At 42.6% G+C, this 20,913-nt stretch overlaps 1 protein-coding gene across 2 annotated transcripts in view; it reads right to left on the bottom strand.

The window, feature by feature from the left end:
* The window catches only part of SNAP25 (synaptosome associated protein 25), a 62,655-nt gene that overhangs the window by 1,607 nt on the left and 40,135 nt on the right, over positions 1-20,913 (bottom strand). Inside the window, exons 4-7 of one of the 2 annotated variants that reach the window (XM_035321282.1) lie at positions 18,806-18,854; positions 10,301-10,418; positions 5,931-6,056; positions 3,692-3,836 (exon numbers count right to left, since the gene is read on the bottom strand). In XM_035321282.1, the coding sequence (XP_035177173.1) occupies positions 3,692-3,836; positions 5,931-6,056; positions 10,301-10,418; positions 18,806-18,854 (438 nt within the window). Of the gene's footprint in view, positions 1-3,691; positions 3,837-5,930; positions 6,057-10,044; positions 10,163-10,300; positions 10,419-18,805; positions 18,855-20,913 lie in introns of both variants that reach the window. The other variant, XM_035321281.1, reaches the window with a different exon arrangement.

Raw genomic sequence — 20,913 nt, 5'->3', positions numbered from 1 at the left:
GAAAAGAAAAGAAAAGAAAAGAAAAGAAAAGAGAAAAGAGAAAAGAAAAGAAAAGAAAAGAAAAGAAAAGAAAAGAAAAGAAAAGAAAAGAAAAGAAAAGAAAAGAAAAGAAAAGAAAAGAAAAGAAAGAAAAAAAAAGAAAAGAAAAGAAAAAAGGAAAGAAAGGAAAGGAAAAGAAAAGAAAAGAAAAGAAAAGAAAAGAAAAGAAAAGAAAAGAAAAGAAAAGAAAAGAAAAGGAAAAAGAACCAGAGAACTGTTGTTACAATGGTATTAGGGACCCAAATGGAAAATACAGGTGAGCCTGGTTTTGTGACGCTTCAGGTAGCCTTCGAGCAGAGCTTTTGTGATTGTATTTAGCCTCACTGAACTCTCTTAAACACCTTGCCAGCTCTGTAGCTGGTGCTGATTGCTTGCACCATTAACAGTGTTGGGTGATGGCATGAAAACTGATGATATGCCATGTGGACTTCACCAGCGAAAAGCTTCCAGTGCTCTGTAAGACTTAGATTCAGTGGACATGGGCTCCGTCTGGATCTCTTGGTTACACACGTGACAAGAAAGGAATAGGTAGGAGAGGTGCCATTACTCCTTTCTCTCAACAAAAAGCTCACCAGCGTAGTTGCAAAACAGTAACCTCTCACTGGGCAGCAGCACAGACAGGGATTAAGCAAAGGAAGGGAGTCTATCACCATTTGGGATTCTACCATTATTTGAAAGAATCAAACTGGAATTTAGTCCAGTGTGGGCTGAACTGTTAATTTAGCTGTCTTCCTTGTATAACACTTCCCATGCTTAAACAGTGCCGCTAATGAAGCAGCACCACCTTGGTGGGCAGAGCCTTTCACCGGGGCTTTCTGTTGCTCTGCAGAAGTTAGTTTTGGAGACAAAAACATTGCTGCAGCTGACAAAAACTGGCAAAGCTCCCCTCAAGCCCATGTTGCTATGCCAATGTATGCTAGCAGAGGGACTAGCCAGAAAATGCTTTCAGTGTTTGAAATCAGACCTGTGGGAAAGGTGAGAGTTGTGTTACTGCTTTAAAAGCGTGACATCAAACAGCAAGCTCTTTTCTGTGGTTTGATGTCTTCATTTTTTAAAACTTTTATTGTTATTCCCCCTTCTCTGGGGTGTATCCAAATTGTACAGATTTATTTTAAATCTCCAATTTGCCAAGGCAGAATGGTGAAGCAACTTTCCCACATACATTTCAAAACCTTTTAAAAATGGTTATACTGATGTGCAATAAATCATTCTTAAGTATCTTGGGCTTTTCTCCATAATTGATCTGGCAAATGCTATGTAGATGTGTATTTTTAGTACGACAGCATGTGCCAGATCCTCAGCAAGCATAAATCAGCATAACTACTCATTATGAACCACAGTCCTTTATTTTAGCTATGAATTTGACCTTGTCTATCACGGAATAGCTTCATGTGCTTTTGCCAAAAGACTATCCAAAAAATAGCTTAATGGTGCAGAAGCAGTTAAGTTTGTCATGAAATGCATGCACATTGATTAAAAAGTATTGATGAAACTGGATGATGTTTCATCCAAGTCGATGGGAGTCCTTGCCCAGACCTTCCCACCTGGGTCAAGACAAAATATTCTCAGCCTCTTCTGCTTTCCTCCCAGCCTCCCAATAGTGGCTCATTTTAGGGCCAGGGTATCTTCTGGTGATGACATCTGGCCCATTTGACCTACTTACCACATAATTGTTTTAGTTTTTGTCTTTTTCCCTCTGATCTGAGGGAAGGATAAAGCCTTTTATTTATTGCGTCCCCCCAATTACCTTGGATAGATCAGATTACTCTCTGTGTTATGAGATTGCTCTGGTTTGGATGCATGCATCAGTTTAACATAAGTGCTTTAGAGGTATTTGGGCTAGCTTTGTGATGTACCCCGGCGTTTACAATGTGTGCCAGCCCCATGTCTTTCTAATGATCACGGCTGATGAAAAGCACAGTGCTCCAGTTGGTCAGAAAAAGGAAGCAGCTCCACCAATGCCCTATTGCCTTCCACCATATCGCACTGCAAAGTGGATGTGTATGCACTTGTCGCCTCAGTATTCCCCAGATACCAGTCATTCCTGTCTTTTATAGGAGGTTTTCCTAACTGTGTTTCTTTTTCTAGTATCTCATTACTGCTCAGGCCATGTGTCCTTACTCAGAGAAATTTGGCATATTTTCACCGAGACTGAAGACTCGGTTTTTGTGCTGCTTTCATGATGACTGCTCTGTGCACACTGCGAGCCCACCTTTCAGAACTGTGTCACTGGTCTTCAATTTAACAAATGGCAAGAGCTTGCAGTTTCCCCATGGCTGCATGAAATGCTGTACACCCGATGCTGCAGGAACGCCACACAGATGTGGAAGACCAGTCCCTCTGTTAGCCAGCTGCTCTCAGCATGCACTGCCTACAGATTGGGCCCACGTGCTTCATGTGGGGGACCACAAAGGGCCTGGTCAGTGATTTCAGTATTGAGATGTTTACAAGCACGAATTGATAGGAGAATCCTTGTCAGGACGGCTGCATTCATGCATACACAAAGCTGTGTACTCTTCTGTGCTGTGTGAGATGAGTTTCCTGCCTTTAAGACAACTTGTACTTCACCCAATTCTCTTTGGTATCAAACCCCAGCAAGGAAAGTTATCTGAGTGAATCCCTGGCTGCAATATTTTCTGTAATTTTTTGGTGGTGTGCTAGGCTCTGATATAATTAATTGACATGAAAGAAGGTTCGCACATGTCAGAGGGCTCAGGAGTAAAAGCTCTACCCCTTAAAGTCAGCATTAAGTCTAAGCAGCACGTGTAAGTCCTTGGGTTAGATCCTCAGGTTGTGTAAATCTCAGCTGAAATCAAGTGTTGTATTGATTTTGCACCAGATGAAGATCTAGCCTCTTATATCACTTCAGCCTGGCTGTGCCTGTGCCTGGAGCTCTGCCAGCATGAATGCAGATGGCTTGCAGATCTCGGGATGTGAGGATGGCAGTGAGTTCCCAGCCGGGTTTGGAGGGTGCTGCTATCTGCTTCAGAGATCTGCAGTGCAGCCTGGCACTGGCACGGTGTTATCTGCCTTTTCAAATGGTGATTTCACGATAGAAAGACTTTTGGATTTCACTGGGCCCATGTAGGTTCCCAGTATGTGTATGCACACTGAGAGAGCTGGTGGCTGCACCATTACCATACTGCCTTGCTTAATACGTCCCCATTCTCTTTTTGAGACTGGTCCTCTAAACAAGTGATGATCCTATTCTGAATCTCTTGTGGAGTTTATGAGGGAAGTAAAGTCCAGGAAGGTTTAAAACTTGCCAGGAAGTGCCAGGGTCCAAGCTCCATGGTTCTGTACAACTCAGGGTACTTTTCCTTTCCCAAAGCCCTTGCAGAAGGGGACTTTATTTGGAAGAGGTCTCCTCGCCAGCTGTTGTCTTGCAAAACCAACAGTGCAGGTTCAACCCAACCTTCAGGAAAAGTTACTGAAGATCCATAGCAGCAAGCTCTGCTTTGGCTCAAAGATAGGGAAGGAGAAGGAAAAGGAGCTCTAGGAGCTGTTTCCATCCCCAGTCCTCCTCCGAGCTGAATTAAAACTACTACTCTGTGTGGGCAGGCTGGAAGACACACCTTCTGCCCCTCTTGGGCACTGCCTGTGCTTGCAGAAAGGAAACCACAGGCCCTTCTGGGGTTCTCTAAGTTCTTACCTTCTCCATGATCCTGTCAATCTGGCGATTCTGTGTGTCGATCTCGTTGCCCATGTCCAGGGCCATGTGACGTAAGTTGCCAATGATGCCGCTGACCTGCTCGAGGTTTTCATCCATTTCGTTTTCCCGGGCATCATTTGTTACCCTGGGAACAAAAACCAATTATTTGAAGCAAAGAGAGAGGAAGTTTCGCCAAAAGTCTGATTCACCCAGAACCTCCTCTGCATCCTCCTTCGCTTGTCACCTGTGGAGCATGTTGCTATGCTCAGCTTTGAAGAAAAGGGATTAATAAGCAGCTAGCCTGAAAACCTTCACATGCTTATTTTTTGGATGCGGGGATTAATTGTCTGAGTTTGTCACTACTCATTCTTTCTGTTCCTAGATGTGTTTTTGTCTGTGCTTCTCTGTTCCACTTATAACACCTCTCTGCTAGCAATGGTCCTTCTCAAAGGATGTGGAAGAGTGGAAGGATGCTTCACGTGGATCTGTGTGTGATTACAGCATATGGAAGTGCCGGAGCATGATGGAATCAAAGCTGTACCAGCTCCCTGCATTGCCCTACACAGGATACCATAGATTCCTCGCAGAACTGGGGCTCACTGAAATATTGGGCAAGGACAGCCTCAGCGGTGAAAATCCTGACCCAACGTTCTGTCTAATTAAATGTATTTTCAGTAGATGATAGAATCAGATTCTCTCAGATTTTTTGCCTTCAGTAAGGATTTTTCTCTCTCCTCTTAGCCCCATCTTTTTACAGTTGCTTGTTTCTTAAAAGAAAAACTCGTGCGTGGGCCAGGGCACAGTTCAGTGCTCCAGCGACTGGAGAGGCTTGTGGTGACTGGCACTTGGAAAAGCAGGGCCATGGATCCCACTCAGAAAACCACTACTTTGAGCCTCTTGTGTAATTTGTGTTCATAGAGGAGCCCAGAGTGTTCTACAAGCTGGTCGTGAGAGAATTATGGGATGGCATAACTTTTCTTCACTTCTGTTCTGTTAGCATGTCCCAGCCTTTGGTTCGATGGGGCTGCCATCCAGAAAGTAAAAAAAAAAAAAGTGACTGGCAGACCCAGCAAACTTAAATGGCAACTCCATCCCACGCTCCAGATTGCATGACAGCATTGTTTCTATCACACTGATTTCCTTTTATCACAGCAGCCAAAAAAATAAGTGGATAATAGTTTTTGGAAAGATAATTACTTATTAATCCGTGTCCTTAATCTTCAGAGATCAAAGCTTTGCCTACTGGTATGCCTTTATCCATTCAGCTGATGGCATTGTCACCTAAATACATGCTCTATACACACTGTAATCGGTATGTACTTATTGCTGGGTCCCTATATGTTGCTGGAAGTTTACAGCTTGGTTGCCATTAGTATAGCTGTGTGTTTCAAACTGGCTTTCATTTGAATGCACAGGGGTTGCCACTGAGCTGTCGGTATTTCCCCATGGTTGTGATTTTACAGCAGCTGAGGAATGGGTCATCGTTCCCTGGTCAGTGAGGTTTTCTGGATAGTCATGAGCAGGGAAATGGCCTTCTCAAAACCCATGTACCTCTGGTAGAAAGTGTGCTTCAGGTGCTGCGCTTGGCTCTGCTTTGGCAGAGAGCCTGACGCTCTTCTCTTTTTGAAAAGAAAGGAAGAGGTGCTGGATGCTTTGGTACATTTTATAGCAAGCATGGATAATGAGCACCACATATCTTGAGGCAGTAATCATAAACCAGTATTTATCTGGCACTTCATTCTGAGGTATTTGACAACTGTACATTGTTGCCTCCAGGGAGCTGGAGTGCAGCAGACAGGGCTGACCAGCTGTGAGAGTCTGCACCCTAACATTGCTGCTGTGCAGTATGCAGCTAGGTTTATTTCTATTTTATTATTGCCCAAATCTGGTCAGTCTCAAGCAGGATGGTTTAGGGCTGCTTTTTCAAGCATCTTCTGATTCTTAGGGCTGAAACTCTGACATCCAGGACTCATGGCACGTCACCATCCTCTGCGCTATCTCAAGTGCCAGTAGGGCTGGGGGGAGTCACTGGATGCAGTGGGTCCTCAGCACCTGTCCTAGTGGGTGTTGACCTATATCTAAGTAACCACCACCCAGTGGAAAACACTGGCTCCAACGCATTACCCAGCATCACTGAAGGAGTTAACAAGCATCACAGAACTCACAAGCATATGGAAGAAATCTAAAAATATCACTGAATAGGAAAACAGAGAGGAAAACAGTGCAGAAAAAGGCTCACCTGCGGATAAAGCCACCACTGATGGCCATCTGCTCCCGTTCATCTACGACACGTGCAGGCTGGCTGGCTACAACACCATCCTGATTATTGCCCCAGGCTTTTTTGTAAGCATCACTTGATTTAAGCCTATGCAAAAAAGATGATGAGTAACAAAGCATCAAGTGGACAAGGAAAAATGCAAAACTCTTTACTTCTCCAAGCTAAAAGCTGAATCAAGCAAATGAGTTTTCAGATAGAGGGTCATTGATTGTATACCGATATATCATAACCCTGAATAAAAAGATTTTATTTTTTTTCAACTTTACTGCCACAGCAACTGTGATGGTCAGAGGTTTTGTTTCCAATAGGGTGAATTGCAATTGTCAAGTCTACAACACTTCAGACAGGTTTTTAGATGTTGACTTGGTTTCCAGAAAGGACCAAAAAAAAAAAAAAAAAAAAAAAAAAGGAAAGAAAAAAAGAAGAAGAGAAGAAATACAGATAACTAGAAAACATTATTTCATTTCAGTGACACATATGTTGTGACATCAAACACAGAGAACGTACTGGCAGACAGACATAAAAACAAAACTGCCAAGTATAGTGTGTACATCACATCACAGCAACACACCCTCTTAGAGAAAAATGGATTTGGCTAGATTTTAACATTTACCATGCAGAAGATTGAGCTTTGGCTGTTGTTAACATTTATGTGGCATAATAGGCATTTAAAGCCACTAACCTTTTCCACTGTGGTTTGGGGATGGTTTTATCATAAAATTCATAGGGTTCATTAGATTTTCAAATAATATATCGGTACTTGAAAATAGTAATCATACATCGACAGTTGATGTACAAACCTTTGTCCACAGAGACAGAAAGTAAAATAGGCAGAAGTGAAATGAGTGCAGGAGAAAAGAAAAGATACAAGCAATCTAGCATCAGAAAGGGAAATTTTTCTACATTTTCTTCATGCACCAGCTACAGGCATGAATAAGAAGTAAAGCATTCTCACTAAGCACAGTTGCCCCAGTAGTTCATCATACTCTTAATGCATCAGCAGTAACAGCCTTCACAATAAGCAAGACACAGGCAAAAATGGATCATCACTTCCTTCAGGAGCTTTAAACCACAGGACTTTAAAATAGCCTAGCATGTCACCACGTTTATTATTTATGACGGTTAGAGTAGCTTTCAGAGAGCCATTTTTGACTGAGCTGCCGTGGACAGAAAATTAAAATCCAGGCATACCTTCAGTGGCAGATTAGCATGTGCAGCATGTTTAGGGTTGCTGTCACTGGGGATGTCAGACAAGATCGAACACTGTGACAGGAGAGGGTGAGTGTTTGGGGTCTGTAGCTATAAATTATTGGTTTTATTCAAGAAGTGGAGCAGTTTCCAACAAAGCTGTTGGGAACTGCCAGTCCCCATGGTTCCCCTGTTCTTCAGTCATATAAACAGCCCTGTGGCTTGGATCTGGGGGGAGTTACTTGACATGCTTCTGGGGGCTTTGGGAAAGGACACAACAAACCCATCTCTGGTGTTATGTTCTCTCCATGCCCCCTGAAGCAGCTCAGCATCTGTTAAGCCTGAAGTTGTGTTGCATGCTTTGATGTAGAATTAAAATACAGATGCAAAGAGGATCTTTCCCAAATATTCATCTGTTCTGTTGCTGACTACGTATTACTATTTGTAAAGAGTTAAAAATAGGATGCTTGGCTTCCTTTTTCTTAGTTCTCTGAAACTACACATTGATGTTGGCATTTCTAGAAATGACTGAAAGTAGTTCTCTTGCTGCATGCACATTTACAGATATTTGTCTGCTCTTTCGACCCGCACAACTCCAAGTGACACATCTCTGCATTTGAAGTATAAGATTTTATACACCCAGAGCTTAATCCCAGTTTCCTTGTGGACTTCCAATTAAAACAGGTGAAGTCTGGGCCTGCTCATGGTCAGCAGCAGTTGTACTTTGACTGCAGTCTGGACAAAGTTTCATGCCATGGGCATTCTGTTTTTTTTTAAGAACGTAAGGTTGGGCTTTACATTTTGGTATGGTTCACTGAGTTGTATTTACAGGTAGTGGAATATAGTTATCCATGAAATGGTTAATCTTTTTGAAATATATACATTTAATTTACCACTGGCCAGAAGAGCATTAGGGGATCATGGTGATAGTGATGCCCAGAGCTGTATGGATTTCTCTCCCTCCTACACTCCACTTCTCAGAATATCATCTTATTTATACCAGTTGGTTCCTGGCACGGTTCAAGGAACAGTCACTAAAAGCATTGGTCATCCATACTTAGTTTCTAAACATGTTCACTGATTAGCAGTGCTAGTTTATGAAATCTGGCTGCAGTCTGCAAAGGTCAGAATACTGCCTAAAAGCGGGGAGGAGACACCTCTAAAAATGAACGTTGAATGCAAGCAGTATTTTTCTGTTCTTGCACCTACTGATTTTGTGATGCTGCAATTGCTGTGAAGTGGTAAATGCTTTAGGGCCACGTGTCAGGTGCTAACCCCATCCACACCACAGGTCTGATTGTCAGCTCAGCCTTTCCTACAGTACAGAATATTAAATCTGTTCCAAAAATAAATAAATAAATAAATAAATAAATAAATAATCCTGCAAAATGCATGGGGATTTTTTTTTTGTGCTTCAAGGAAGAACTTTTGGTTTATGCATATGCTAGATTTCTCCAGGAGAAGCAAACCAACTGCCTTGGTTTGCTCCTCTTTAAGCTGCAGCAGCTTTTAGAGTGTGGGAGTGTCAAAGTTTCTGCTGCACACTCTTGTACCTGCACCTCTTCTGCTCCTGGTCAGCCTCCTGCTCTGGTGCAGAGGGAGGGCAGGATGCAGCCTGTGCCAGAGCTCATATGGCTGCAGGCAGGCCCTCTGACCAGGGCTGGGTCTGTGCGTAGCTCTTTCCATTCCTCCTCACCTCTCCCATTCTGCACACCAGGCAGTAGTATGCATATTCTGGGCAAAATGTTTATGCCAGCAAAGTATTTGTGGCTGTGTACACAGGAGCAAAATGGATTTTGAAATTTAAGGCAGTATCTGCATTGTGTCCCAAGGGAATTCACTTCAAAAGAAATGGTGCCTGATAAGCCCAGTCCTGCCCTTCCTACTCCAGGCCAAACTCCTACCGAACTGCATGACTGCTCTCTTTCATTTGGTCTTGATAGTCATGGTAGGATCACCTGTGAACAAAGTTTCCATGCCACGCAGAAAGGGAGGGTGATACTGCAGGACCACTGTACTCTGCCCTGTTGTCCCTGACCAACCATGTGTAAATGGTTTCACTGAAACCTAGGTGGTAGCTGACTCACTGCATGCTGGATTTGCTGTTCCACGAGGACTTCTGGTCAGTCCACTCTGTCCCTTGTTTCCTACACCCGCATAACAGCACATCACATTTTCATTTGGCACTTAAAACAAGCTTTGCATTACTTGGAGGACGGTTTCGTTCAAGAGTGATGGCATGCAAGCAAATTCGATGCATTTCAACATTTCTGCTTAGTGTACATGCTACCCAAATGAGAGAAATTTGGCATGAGGTGTTTGGGTTTTCTCAAATTTGGTTGTCTGGCAGGATGAAAACCATTTCAAGTTGGGTTCCAATCGTGAAACGTCATGTCTCGATCAGGCTCTCATCAAGGACAATTTGTGTTGAACAATGAAAAGAAGTATGGTTTTCATCCATAATTTTGAGTAATGTTTATTATTGCCTCTTCTGCATTTTTGAGCTTCAATTTTTGTTGCTGTTGTTGTTTTTTAAACTTGTTTGTGAAAATATGTTTTAAAATCTAGGGCCTCCAGGAATAAAGTAGCCCCAGTGGTTTTGTTCATGGGAAAATGGAACCACTTAGTACACTTTGTGTAAAATGTTGAAACTTTTACCATTAAAAGGTGTCGACAGTGAAGCTTTCACTGCAGTATGCCTGATTTTAATGCATCTACAGTAATTCCCAGTCAGTTGTCTATGCTATGAGATGAATGCATTTGAACCAGAATCGTTCTTTCTGCATGCCACATGCTCATCCTGTCCATGTGCCTAGCAAGGATGAGCTTCACAAGGCCTTTGGGATCAGCCTTAAGTGCTCAAAGAGATGAGGCAGGCAGCACCTACTTGTTACATGGACAGACACAAAGACCACAGAATTTTCCTAGGTCCGTCAAATTCTTTTCTGCTTCTTTCATGTCCTTATTGATTTGGTCCATTCCCTCTTCGATGCGTTCCAGTTGTTCTGATTAAACACAAGTATTTTATCCCCACAGAATGAAGCAGATGGAAAAGGACAAAGAAAAAAAAGACAAAAACTTCAGACATTCACTGTGACAAAAAAACTGGACACCACATAGCAGAGCCGGTACCCAGTACCTACTTGTTACAAGGACATATGAAAAGGCCACAGCATTTCCCTAAATCTTTTAAATTTTTCTCGGCCTCCTTCATGTCTTGATTGATATGGTTCATGCCTTCTTCAACACGATCGAGTTGTTCTGGTCAGGACAAAGGGATGACAGTGTGGAATGAATTGTATTTTTGTTTGTTTTTGTCTTCAACAGAACGTGAAAAATGGCCATGTAGAACTGAATCAATAATGACATTACAATGCATTAATCTGAGCTGATGCATTGTTAAAAGGATGTAAGCCGTACTGGATGCCGAAGATGTTTTTTTACTAATATGGAAAGAATAAAACAAAGGAGGAAGATGTTTGAAATATATTAATTTAAACAAGATGTAATGATGTAAAAAGGAAGGGTTATAAACTTTAAGGTCCATTAACATATTACAATACATCCACTTACTAAGACACCAATGACATCCAAGAGAAAGAAAGATAAAGTGTTATTATTTTGCATTTATGCACGTTAATACAAGAGAAAAGGTATCCTTCCACGGAAAATACCAGTTACTTATGCTTACAAATGCCTTGGAATTAGGTGAGGTGTGGCAGCGTAACCGCTCGGGTTAGTGGGCGCCTGGGTGAGGGAGCTGGTAGTACCGGGACCAGAGATGGTGTGAGCTGTAAAGAGCTATGTCCAAGTACTCCTTTTTTCCAGAGGCTGAGGAACATGAGACCTGCCTCTCTGATTGTCGTGGGAGATAAATCTCTGATCTGAGTGTGGCTTTGGGGCTGATAAATCTCTGATCTGAGTGTGGCTTTGGGGCTGATTTTCCTTCTCACATGGATGCTGCAAATCAGGCGTAACCCCAGCAAACACAGAGGAATTACAGCCACCAGAGGAGCCTGATGCTCGCTGAAAGAGGACCAATGGCTGCAATGTACATTGTCTCTGTCCCCAAGCCATTTTATGAAAAAATAAATAAATAGGTGAAGACTAAGGTTTTTCATTGGAGTCACTTCTGATTTGCTCTAGAGCAAGTGACCGAAGCATCAAGCCCAGTAACCAGCCTCATAGAGACACTGTCTCTCCCTGCTGGCATCAAACAGAATTTGGCTTCTTTCCACCTGAGGCAGCTTTTTCTTCCACCTGTAGGGTTTTCTTAGTGACTTGGTAGTTCAGAATAATGTAGTGTGTTAAAGGAGCAGAACACCACAATTGTAAAATTGTAAAATTGTAAATTGTAAAATTGTAGGATCAGATCCTCCACTGATGTAAACAGATATGGATCCCGTGGGATCAGAGATTGGAGTCTGTGGTAGCTATGGCATTTTACATTGGTGGAAAGCTTCACCATTTCTATCATGAAGGACAAACTCAAATTAAGTATAGCATGGGGTGAGAAAGTTACTTGGAGTGGCATTTCAATCCAGTACAAAAAATAACTATTCCTAAGCAGTCTAAGTAAAGCAATCCCCGTAAAATGCAGCCACATTCCTTTTCCCTCTATAAAGTAGGGAAAATATAAATGCAGGATTAGACCTGAGAGGAAAGGAACTAAGACAGCATGGGTTATATGAGAAACCTAATGTCATGCCTGATATTAACTGAGTCCAGCCAAGATTTTTTTTTTAAAAAAAAAAGGCATTTTAAGAAAAAAATAAATGGTTGACGTCAGTATGAAACTCCTTGACTTGTTTGGGAACATGAATAGGCCTAATTTCTTACTTGGGTTTCTACCTAACAATTGAGGCTTACATTTTCAAAGCTTTCCAGGGGATTTGGATGCCCAATCCTCATTAAAATTAATTCTATTTAATTAATTTTAATGGGAATTGGGCATCTCACCCTTAGAGGGCCTTGAAAATCCTGTCCTAAATTATTCAAGCTGAAATAATTCAAATACTGGACTTGTGCTGTTGCTTAATCCTTGCATGATGCTGGGCTGGGAGAAGGAGAGGTGCCATGTCAGTACTGCCAGCCACATCTGCTCTTCAGCTGTCAGTCCTCATTCTCCTCAGCTGGATGTGCCTGTCTCCTGATACCACAGGCAGTATGGATCCCAAACCCAAGGAGCATCAGAGTTACCCGGCAGTGTCCTCTAAAAGGAGCACGTACAATGTGAGCAAAGGATCAGGAACCTAATAGGGAAACCTTAGAGTTTCATTGTACGTGTTTTGCCAGATATACTGCTGAGCAAAGAACCAGAAGTACAAGGCTGTATTGTTTTAATGCACACAGTAATTCTACATTTTGGCCTGGAGGCTTGAGCAGAAGCTTCGGTTCACATTTGGACACACAGATTGTGAATCTCATCAGAAATGTGAGCACATGGAAAAAGGTGATATTCCTCTAAGTGCTTGTGCTCCTCACTAGCTCAGAGTCCTGCCTGAGCCTGCAGAGTTGGGCAATGCTCACCCTTGCTCTGGGAAGCAGCTATGGCAGCATCACTGGCTTTTCTGCTGGCTTATGCAGCATGATGGGAATTGCTAATTTCCATCACAGATTCCCTCCTTCTGCTTGTGAGAACTGTGTTTGCAGAGCCTGGCTGGTTTTCCAGGCTCTCAGTTAAAAGAAGGCAGTTTCCACACACGTATTTTGACATTGGGAGGGACAAGAGGAACTGAACTTTCTTCCACCAGCTTTGCTGCCCATATTTTCCTAACCTTGGCTGTGCAATAGAAAACACCTCCTAAGACCCCAGGGATCAGTTCTAGATCAGGTACCACTGGTTGGCTTTCAGTCCTGGCTTCCTTGCTCAGGTCTCTGAGGCCAGGTATGTAATAGGGCCTTCTGAACTTTCTTTTCCTGTTTCCTATTCTGCCTGAGTAGATGAGTGTTAACTGAGGAGTAGATTTGACATGATTTAAAGACTTTAAGTTATAGCTCTCTCCAGGAATCTGGCTTAATATTTCCCACTTCAGGATTTTTCTGTGATGCTTATGGTATTTCTGAAGAGAAAAGTGATCAGTAACTAATTTATCTTTCCTTAAAGGAAACCTCATCAGTGTAAAAAGTCCATGTCATGTCTGTAGCCCAGAAGTCTAGACGGCCCTTAGAACACCATTTGCTAGCTGTTAATATAGTGGGCAGGATCATTAACTTGTTTAAATCAGCGTAGTTATGCTGGCTTCATGGAGCAACACCAATTTATACCTGTCAAAGATCTGGTCCCAGAGGCCAGTAAATAGATTCACGAGTCTAACCACAATTATTGAGGCATAAATATTATAGAGGAATTAATGAGGTCGCTCTGAATTTGTTTTGGTATAAATGATATTAAAACCTGGCCTAGAAAGAATCATTGCTGGTGAGAAATTAGATGGCTATCAAAAGCTTGATTTATTGTTCTCAAAGATTTTTCCAGCTTTGTGTATTGTATTAAAGGTTTTAGAACAGACAGTCTGCTGGCATGTACTGCCACGAATCTATGTAAATTCTCACCAGCAAAGATCAAGTCCTTTATCTCTAATTTACAGAAGCATTTCTGTGTCAGAGCTTAAACATCTTTTGATAGTTTGTTGCAGTGGGCTTTAAATATCCTATGCCTATATGTATGTTTATATACATATATACCTCACACATATATAGCATATAAGATAACTGGCATTGCCTCAGTCTGGAGGCGGAACACTAGGGGTGTGTTGATTCAAATTTCCTTTTCTTTTTTTTTCTTCCAGGTGGCTCTACAAATTAGTAGCTCCTTTAGCATATTGATACCATTTATGTCTGAGAATGTCACTTGAATTCAAATGTAATGGCCGTATATCTGCTTGGAGCTCTTACAGCAAAACAATGGCATGCCTTAGGGTATAAGCAAGGATATTTTTTTACCTGTCAATTACTTCTGTATTCACACCACAGGTGACTGAGGGGCTGATAGCTTGCTCTGTTATTTTCGTGGTAGCATTGTGGCCCTTTGTCACGGATCTTCTGTGACTGCTTGGCAAATCCCTGCTTTGTGACTGATCTGGGGCTGGGAGGGGGCAGCTGTGGCAAGGGCACCCCTGAGCTCCTCCTGTGGTCTCTGAGCAAACACGTTTGTGAAAGCACCTGAGCACAATGTGGGATGCAAGACCAGGACAGGGCTAGTGTGGTGTGCTCCACCTTTGCAGCCCATCTGCAATTTATAAGAAATATTCAAATATTCCTCAACTAGTGACCAGTATTGGGACCTGGGCTTCCTGAATGTCAGTGAAATGCCTTTGGAGAAGGGAATGCGCCCTTTGCCTGGTGTATGGTGCAATGAAGTAATTTCCACCAAGGATAATTTTAATTAAAAAAAAAAAAAAAGGACATTTGAGAGTACATTGAAATCATAATGGCATACAAGAGGGCTGAATGTGAAAGAGAATCAGCAGATTAACTATTAGATTAACTAATGGGTGATCCCATTTTCCATAAAGGAGAATCATGTTGGAGCAAAGTACATTTCTAGGGCAGCCTTTTCGGAAAGCCTGAGTCCTGACCTAGCTCTGCTCTGAAAGGCATTGCCAAGCATGCACACGAATGGAAGGAGGCTGGGGGGAGTGCTTGTGAGCCCACATCTAGTGGTGCTAAGAATAGCGGTAGACGAGGCACAACCTGCTTTTGTGAGGGATTCGTTTGTCTTTTGTTCTGCACTACACTTTCAACATAATTAATGCCGTTTTCCCTGTAGAATCTGGAATGGTGATATCCACCATTTTTTTCATTAATTAGCAAACCATCTCTGACTGTAATCAGCTCAGCTCATAGGTGTTGCTGAAGCGCCTTTAGCAGCTCTGCTTCTGACATCTCACTGCCTATCATTTTTCGTGGTAGGTGTTAAATAGGAGATAAGCTGGGGAAAGGGCCTGCACATGAGGCCATAGTTCTGCTCTCAGGCAGAAAGAATTTTTAATTATGTTTGTATTTGCTACAGTTATTTCACCAATGCCATAGGAACAGGTCAGCCATAACTCACAGAAAGCTGGAAAACTCAAAACTCATGCAATAGCTGTAGAGAGCTCAGCTGGTAAGGGCACTGTCAGGTGAGCTTTACATGTGGGGTTGCCTGGTTATTCCAAAGTTTTACCTCCATACCTCAACTTGATCTGTTTTGGGTAGATTAAGCTCTTCTCTGTAGTCACTGGCACTGCTGGCTGTGCACTTGCAGTTTCTCTGGTGCAGGGAGAAAAATTCAATCGCATTGACACTTTTTTGCAGCTCAGTAAAGTTATAGATACTCCTCTGTCTTGTCTTGGATGCAAAAGGGCTGTGTGGCTACTGTTGTCATTGGAAATGTTTCTCCCCCCACCTCACTTTGAATACAAGAAAAAAAAAATCATTTGTAATAAGCTGTGTGAAGATATCATCACACACACACACAAAAAAAAACATTCTTGAAGGTCCAGATTGCTCTGCTTGCCGATACTCCCATGGGAGCTGGTGATGGGAGTTTCTGAGAAGGATATTTCCTCCCACCGGAGGAAAAAAGCTACTGTTCTGGGACCACCACCCGTTTTGCAGTCCAGGTTTATTTTCATATCCCCGCTGTGTACTGTCAGTTTGATTTATACACGCTGCTTTTTACCAACATGAATCTAAATGTTAACATTTTTCTAAGCAAGCATGTTTTAAAGAAATTTAAATAAGGACAGCAATTGTTACTCCTCAGTAACCCTTTGCAGCATAACATTTTTAGTGTAGAATATAAATATTTTAGTTTAAAGTGCTATATGTATATTTAAGTAATTCAACAGGGGAGTTGGACTCATGGCCAGGTTAAAGAAAGGTAAGCATTATGGATGCAGATAGGCTGTGGGAAAGACTTTGTCACTGACAGAAAAAATCTCATCCAGGAGCATCCAACCTCAGCTCCTCCCTGTGGGCTCCCTCAGGGGAGGACAGTGTGCAGCTGCTTTGAGCGAGAATACCTGGCCCAAAAGGTGGTGACTCTGTTTTGCACAGGGACTGCTCCAAAAGCCCACTCAGATTCCCACTCAGTGACTCCAAGGGGTACTGGAGGAGGTCTCTAGTTGTCTTGGCAGCCCCATCCTCTGGGAAAAAGGAGTAGTGAAATTGCTTGTGAAGCTCCATGTTTCCGTAGGGTCACAACAGACTGTGGTCTGATGCACCAAAGTGCTAGGCAGCAGGAGCTAGCCAGGCTTCCTTGGCTGTGTGAGTACCGAGTTGTGTAGCGTTACATTGGCTTATTTCCTTTTATGATCCCACAGACTTCTGCTTGGGATGACAAAAAATGAGTTCTGTTTTGTGCTACCGACACTGACATTAGGTCAGAGAAGTTTTTCTTTCAAGGCATGTTTAACTTAGTAAATAATTTTGTAAAGAAATCTAGAAACAGGGCTTCGAGCAACTGCAATGATTAGATATTCTGCTTGCCGCCCACTGGAAAGATCAATGTCATGGTTTTTGTCTATTTAACACCTAATAATCTTAAGTGATTTGTGCAGTCAGCTGAAAAGAGATCACATGGCGGTGTTAGCAAATGATTTCCTTAATCTGATAATCTGTTGAGACATCCATGAGTTGCACACATTGCACTAATTACAGAGGATTCAAGGTAATCATTAGTGTGTTTTGCCCAATAATGGAAGTCTTTTATTGCTAAAATAAAATAATAAAAGAAATAAGGAATTATTACAGCTATATATGGCTAAAATGGACAAAACATAATTAAACATTTAACATAGTACAGCAATTACAGAATTCCCAGGGTTTGTAGCATTGTTAGGCTGTTTTTTCTTGAGAAACCCATACCGTTATAATCACAAGCTTAATTTACTGAACCACTTAAGGCATGACCATAACCAATTTAAGGAGGCTTTTAAGTTGTCTGATTCCTTCCTGTAAGTATTGGCTATCCATGTCTCTGGCCATACACCATACATTCCAGTTTTCAGCGTCGATACGAGTTTAATACTGAGCTTCCTGGCCTCCAGAGAGGTCAGTGGGCCCAGCCTCAGCATCTTGGCTCACGTGGACAGTCCTTCCTAGTATGACTAGGTGGGATAACTCCAGAGCACAGGGGTTTACCAGTAGTAATCAAATGGAACTCCAAAGGAAATAAATAAACAAGGGGTTAAAAATAAAATAATCTCCCCTAGCAATCTGTGGGAAAACAACAGTAAGAGAAAAGAAACCTACTTTCCCAAGGCTAAACACAAGGGAAGTTAGAGGCACTGCTAAAGTTTCAGCTGATCTGCCGCTGCCTTACCTTACTGGATACAAGTGGCTATTTACAGACTTGCTCTGACAACATTTGTGATTTATTTCAAGTGTTAATGCACTTCTGAAACAACACACATTATTTACACAGGTGCTGTATCTGTTTCATTATAAATAATCTGTTTTTCTGTATTCAGTGATAGTTCTGTGGCTGACATTATTCAGGAAATAAGAAACATCCATAGATAACATCTGTAATATTTTTCTTGTCAAGACAAATTGATGAGAAAAAATTGGTTAGTTTAATTTCTTTTCCTTAAAAGGAAAATATAAAATACAAGAAGCAATAATGCATGTATCTAACAGCAAACAGAAGGAAATACTTTCAGTTTAGGTCCTGTTATTACTTTTCATTCATTTTAGTGCCAGAGAAGCAGGGATGTAATAGAAGAAAAGGGCTTCTTGGGTTATGCAGTCCATTTCCCAATAATGCTGTAACGTTGCCTATAATCATTGTTGGGGCTTGCTGAGCTACAGAGCATCACCTCTGTAGAAAATTTTTCCTAACACAGTTTCACACTGTGCCACATACTAAATAATAATACGGGCTTTTCGGGGGCTGGTTTGATATAGAGTAGCAGAAATTCATACTCTGTTGATTAACTTCTCTTTGGAGACTCCCTTTTGATGTTGCTGTGGGTCTGCAGCAAATACTGGTTTATTTGGGGGGGAAGGAGAAGCTACGAGCTACTTTCTGATATTATGAAGGGCAAAAATGTAATTTCCTGGGATGCACTGAATACATCTACCCCTGTCTTCGTCACTGTCATCCACAGGCAGGGACTTGTCTAAGTTTAAAGGCTCATATATGGTCGCTTGTAATGAGACAGTTGTTGCGTAGCTTTTAATGTTAATCTCCTGTTATCCTCACTGACATTTCTGTACTAAAAAAAACAACCTGAATTTTGCACAAGCCAAATCATTTTAGCTTCTCTTGGGATGCATATATTGCATGTCTTTCACATGTAGCTAAACAAGTGAGAAAATTACATAGCACCTGCTTAAATAATGTTGGATTTTATATTTATGGAGGCAAATCTTCCCATCATGTAGCTGGATCTCGACCCAATGCTTGCTGAAAAAAAGATGATTTTGATGAGTTCAGCCTGCAGCTCCTTGATATTAATGGGAAACAGATCAAAAGAAGTACAGACTCTTACACAGCTATTGTACGTTCCTTTGTCAGACAGTGAAGCTGAAGGCAAAGAGATTCTTGGGTTCTCATGCATAACCATACATGTTTTATGGCCCTGGGATTCAGGGTAGCACACAGTTAGTACAGTACTTTGAGAATGGTTTACGTCCTTACTGAAGCAATCTGAACTTACCTCCTTGCTCATCCAACATAACCAAAGTCCTGATACCAGCATCTTTACTCTACATCCCAATAGTGGTAGCAAGGTAAGGAGAGAGAAGGGGAGAAGAAAGAGAGAGAAAGAGAGATCAGTGAGGGAACTCTCAGTCCTCGGCACGAGACATAGGAAGACAAGAAAAACAGTGAAAGGAATGACAAGGTCATAAGGGGCTGGTGGCACAATCCACAGCCCTTATGTGACTGGGCACCATAAAGGGAACTGTGTACTCTCAGTTGTACCACCAGCCCTTTAGGATTCACTGGGACACTGAACTACTGCAGAAACACAAAGTCCCGGACCATAAGATTAAATAATCACTTTATGCGAGAGCCATTTCTATAAAGAGGATTTGTTCCCAAGTTCTCTGAGCAGGAGAATGGAAGAAGGGGGTGTTGACACTGCAGATGTATGCTCATCCCACAGGAGAAGTAGATGGCACCCAAACATGTTTGGTAATGAGCCATAGTGCTTTGTACATAGCCCTTGCAACACAGAAGTCAGAGAGCTTGCCTCCTTAGGAAATCCATTTTAAGGCAGGCTAACCTTTAGTAGGATTAAATCATATTTTTTGGCTCAGAGACCTAATAGGTAAGGTTTTGGGCCAAATTTTAATTCATCCAACAGTCACCTTTAGTGTCTATCAATGGACTTTGGACTAAACTTGAAGGCAGGACTTTTAAACCCCTCCATGTCAATCCTATCTTGGTTCCTGTGAAGGTTAACTGGAGTCTTATCACCATCACCTTCACTGCGAGCAGGGCTTAGGCAAAGCTGAGCACTTCCGAGCTCCCTCCTGCCTGAGCCAGCAGCGGGGCACCTTTCACAAATACAGTTTTTGCATGCATTATCACCACTCTGGGGTGTGACCAGGTGTCTCAGGTTTCTGGGTGCTGTGATAGGAAGCTATATCACAGATTAGATTAGCTCCTTTTTAATTACAAAGGGAAAACTAGCTCCGTTCTGCTTAGAGCAGTGATAATATCTGTGAATAATTAATGGCCTGAAAGATACCCTGAATGTTGCATTTCAGTAACAGATGAAGTAAGTCCTCTGTGGCCTGACATCTTGCCAGGGGAGTTACCTGGACATGCGTGGCAGTAATTTAGCTGCTTCCTTGAACAGAAAGCCACCCATGTCCCTGGGAAGCAGATAAAGTTGGTGGCGCTGATTTTGCAGGGGCCAACCAGGGGAGAGGCAGTTGCTTGCCCACAGTTACCCAGGAACATGAGGAAGAAAACCCTTGTGTCCTGACCATCCCTCCTGTTTTTTTTTTCCGACTGTCCTCCCCCTCCCAGAAGCACATTCAGGGCTTCATATTATCCCTCCTGCCATCACTCTTCCCATCGGGGAGCAGTGCCGTCTCACCCACTGGCGCGCTCCAGGATGCTCGCAGGCTGGCCAGCAGTGTGCTGCATGCCGCAGCTCAGCTACCAGCCCGGCACTCGAGGGCTGGCTGGCAGCTGCAGCTGGTGCTTCTCTGCTCTGCTTCAAGAGCACCCTGCTCAGTTCAAGAGGGACGCGAGATGCCCCCTGCTGCGCTCTTGTCTGCCTCACTCTGCACTCCCGCTCTTGTCTTTAGTGTCTGTGTCCCTGTAGGAACTGGGAAGAGCATCAGATGCCTGGTTTGCCCTCCCCCCCCCCCCTTTTTTTTTCATTCCCTGTGGGAATTGGCAGGTGGAGAGAAGCCTCCTGCCCTTGGTCCAGCTGTCTGCCAGGTGCTGCTGCTGCTTGCTCTCCTTTCAAGCTCATATTGCACTTGCTTCAGTCCCAGCCAGCTTTTATTTTCACAGCCTTTACAAACTTAGAGTCCAAGAGTCATCTTAGAGTTGCCTGTTTACAGTAAGGAAGCCACCATTAATGATCCTAAGTTTTCTGTGGGTTAAGAATCAGATCTGCTGAGCAGTGGATATCAGGTAGCTTGTTAATGGTGCTCTCTCTATGCTCTCGGTACCCAAGGTGGCTTACCCAGAATGACTTATATGTATTGTAACAAACATACATCATACATACATCATGCAAACACAAGGAGGCTGCTTGGATCCTGAGTCCTCTTGGGTTTGAGTAAATACAGCGCAGTGTGA

The sequence above is a fragment of the Oxyura jamaicensis genome, chromosome 3 (assembly GCF_011077185.1).
Source record: "Oxyura jamaicensis isolate SHBP4307 breed ruddy duck chromosome 3, BPBGC_Ojam_1.0, whole genome shotgun sequence".
In the NCBI taxonomy this organism is placed as follows: Eukaryota; Metazoa; Chordata; class Aves; order Anseriformes; family Anatidae; genus Oxyura; species Oxyura jamaicensis.
Note: the sequence above shows the minus strand (reverse complement) of the source record. Positions and strands in the feature narration are given on the sequence as shown.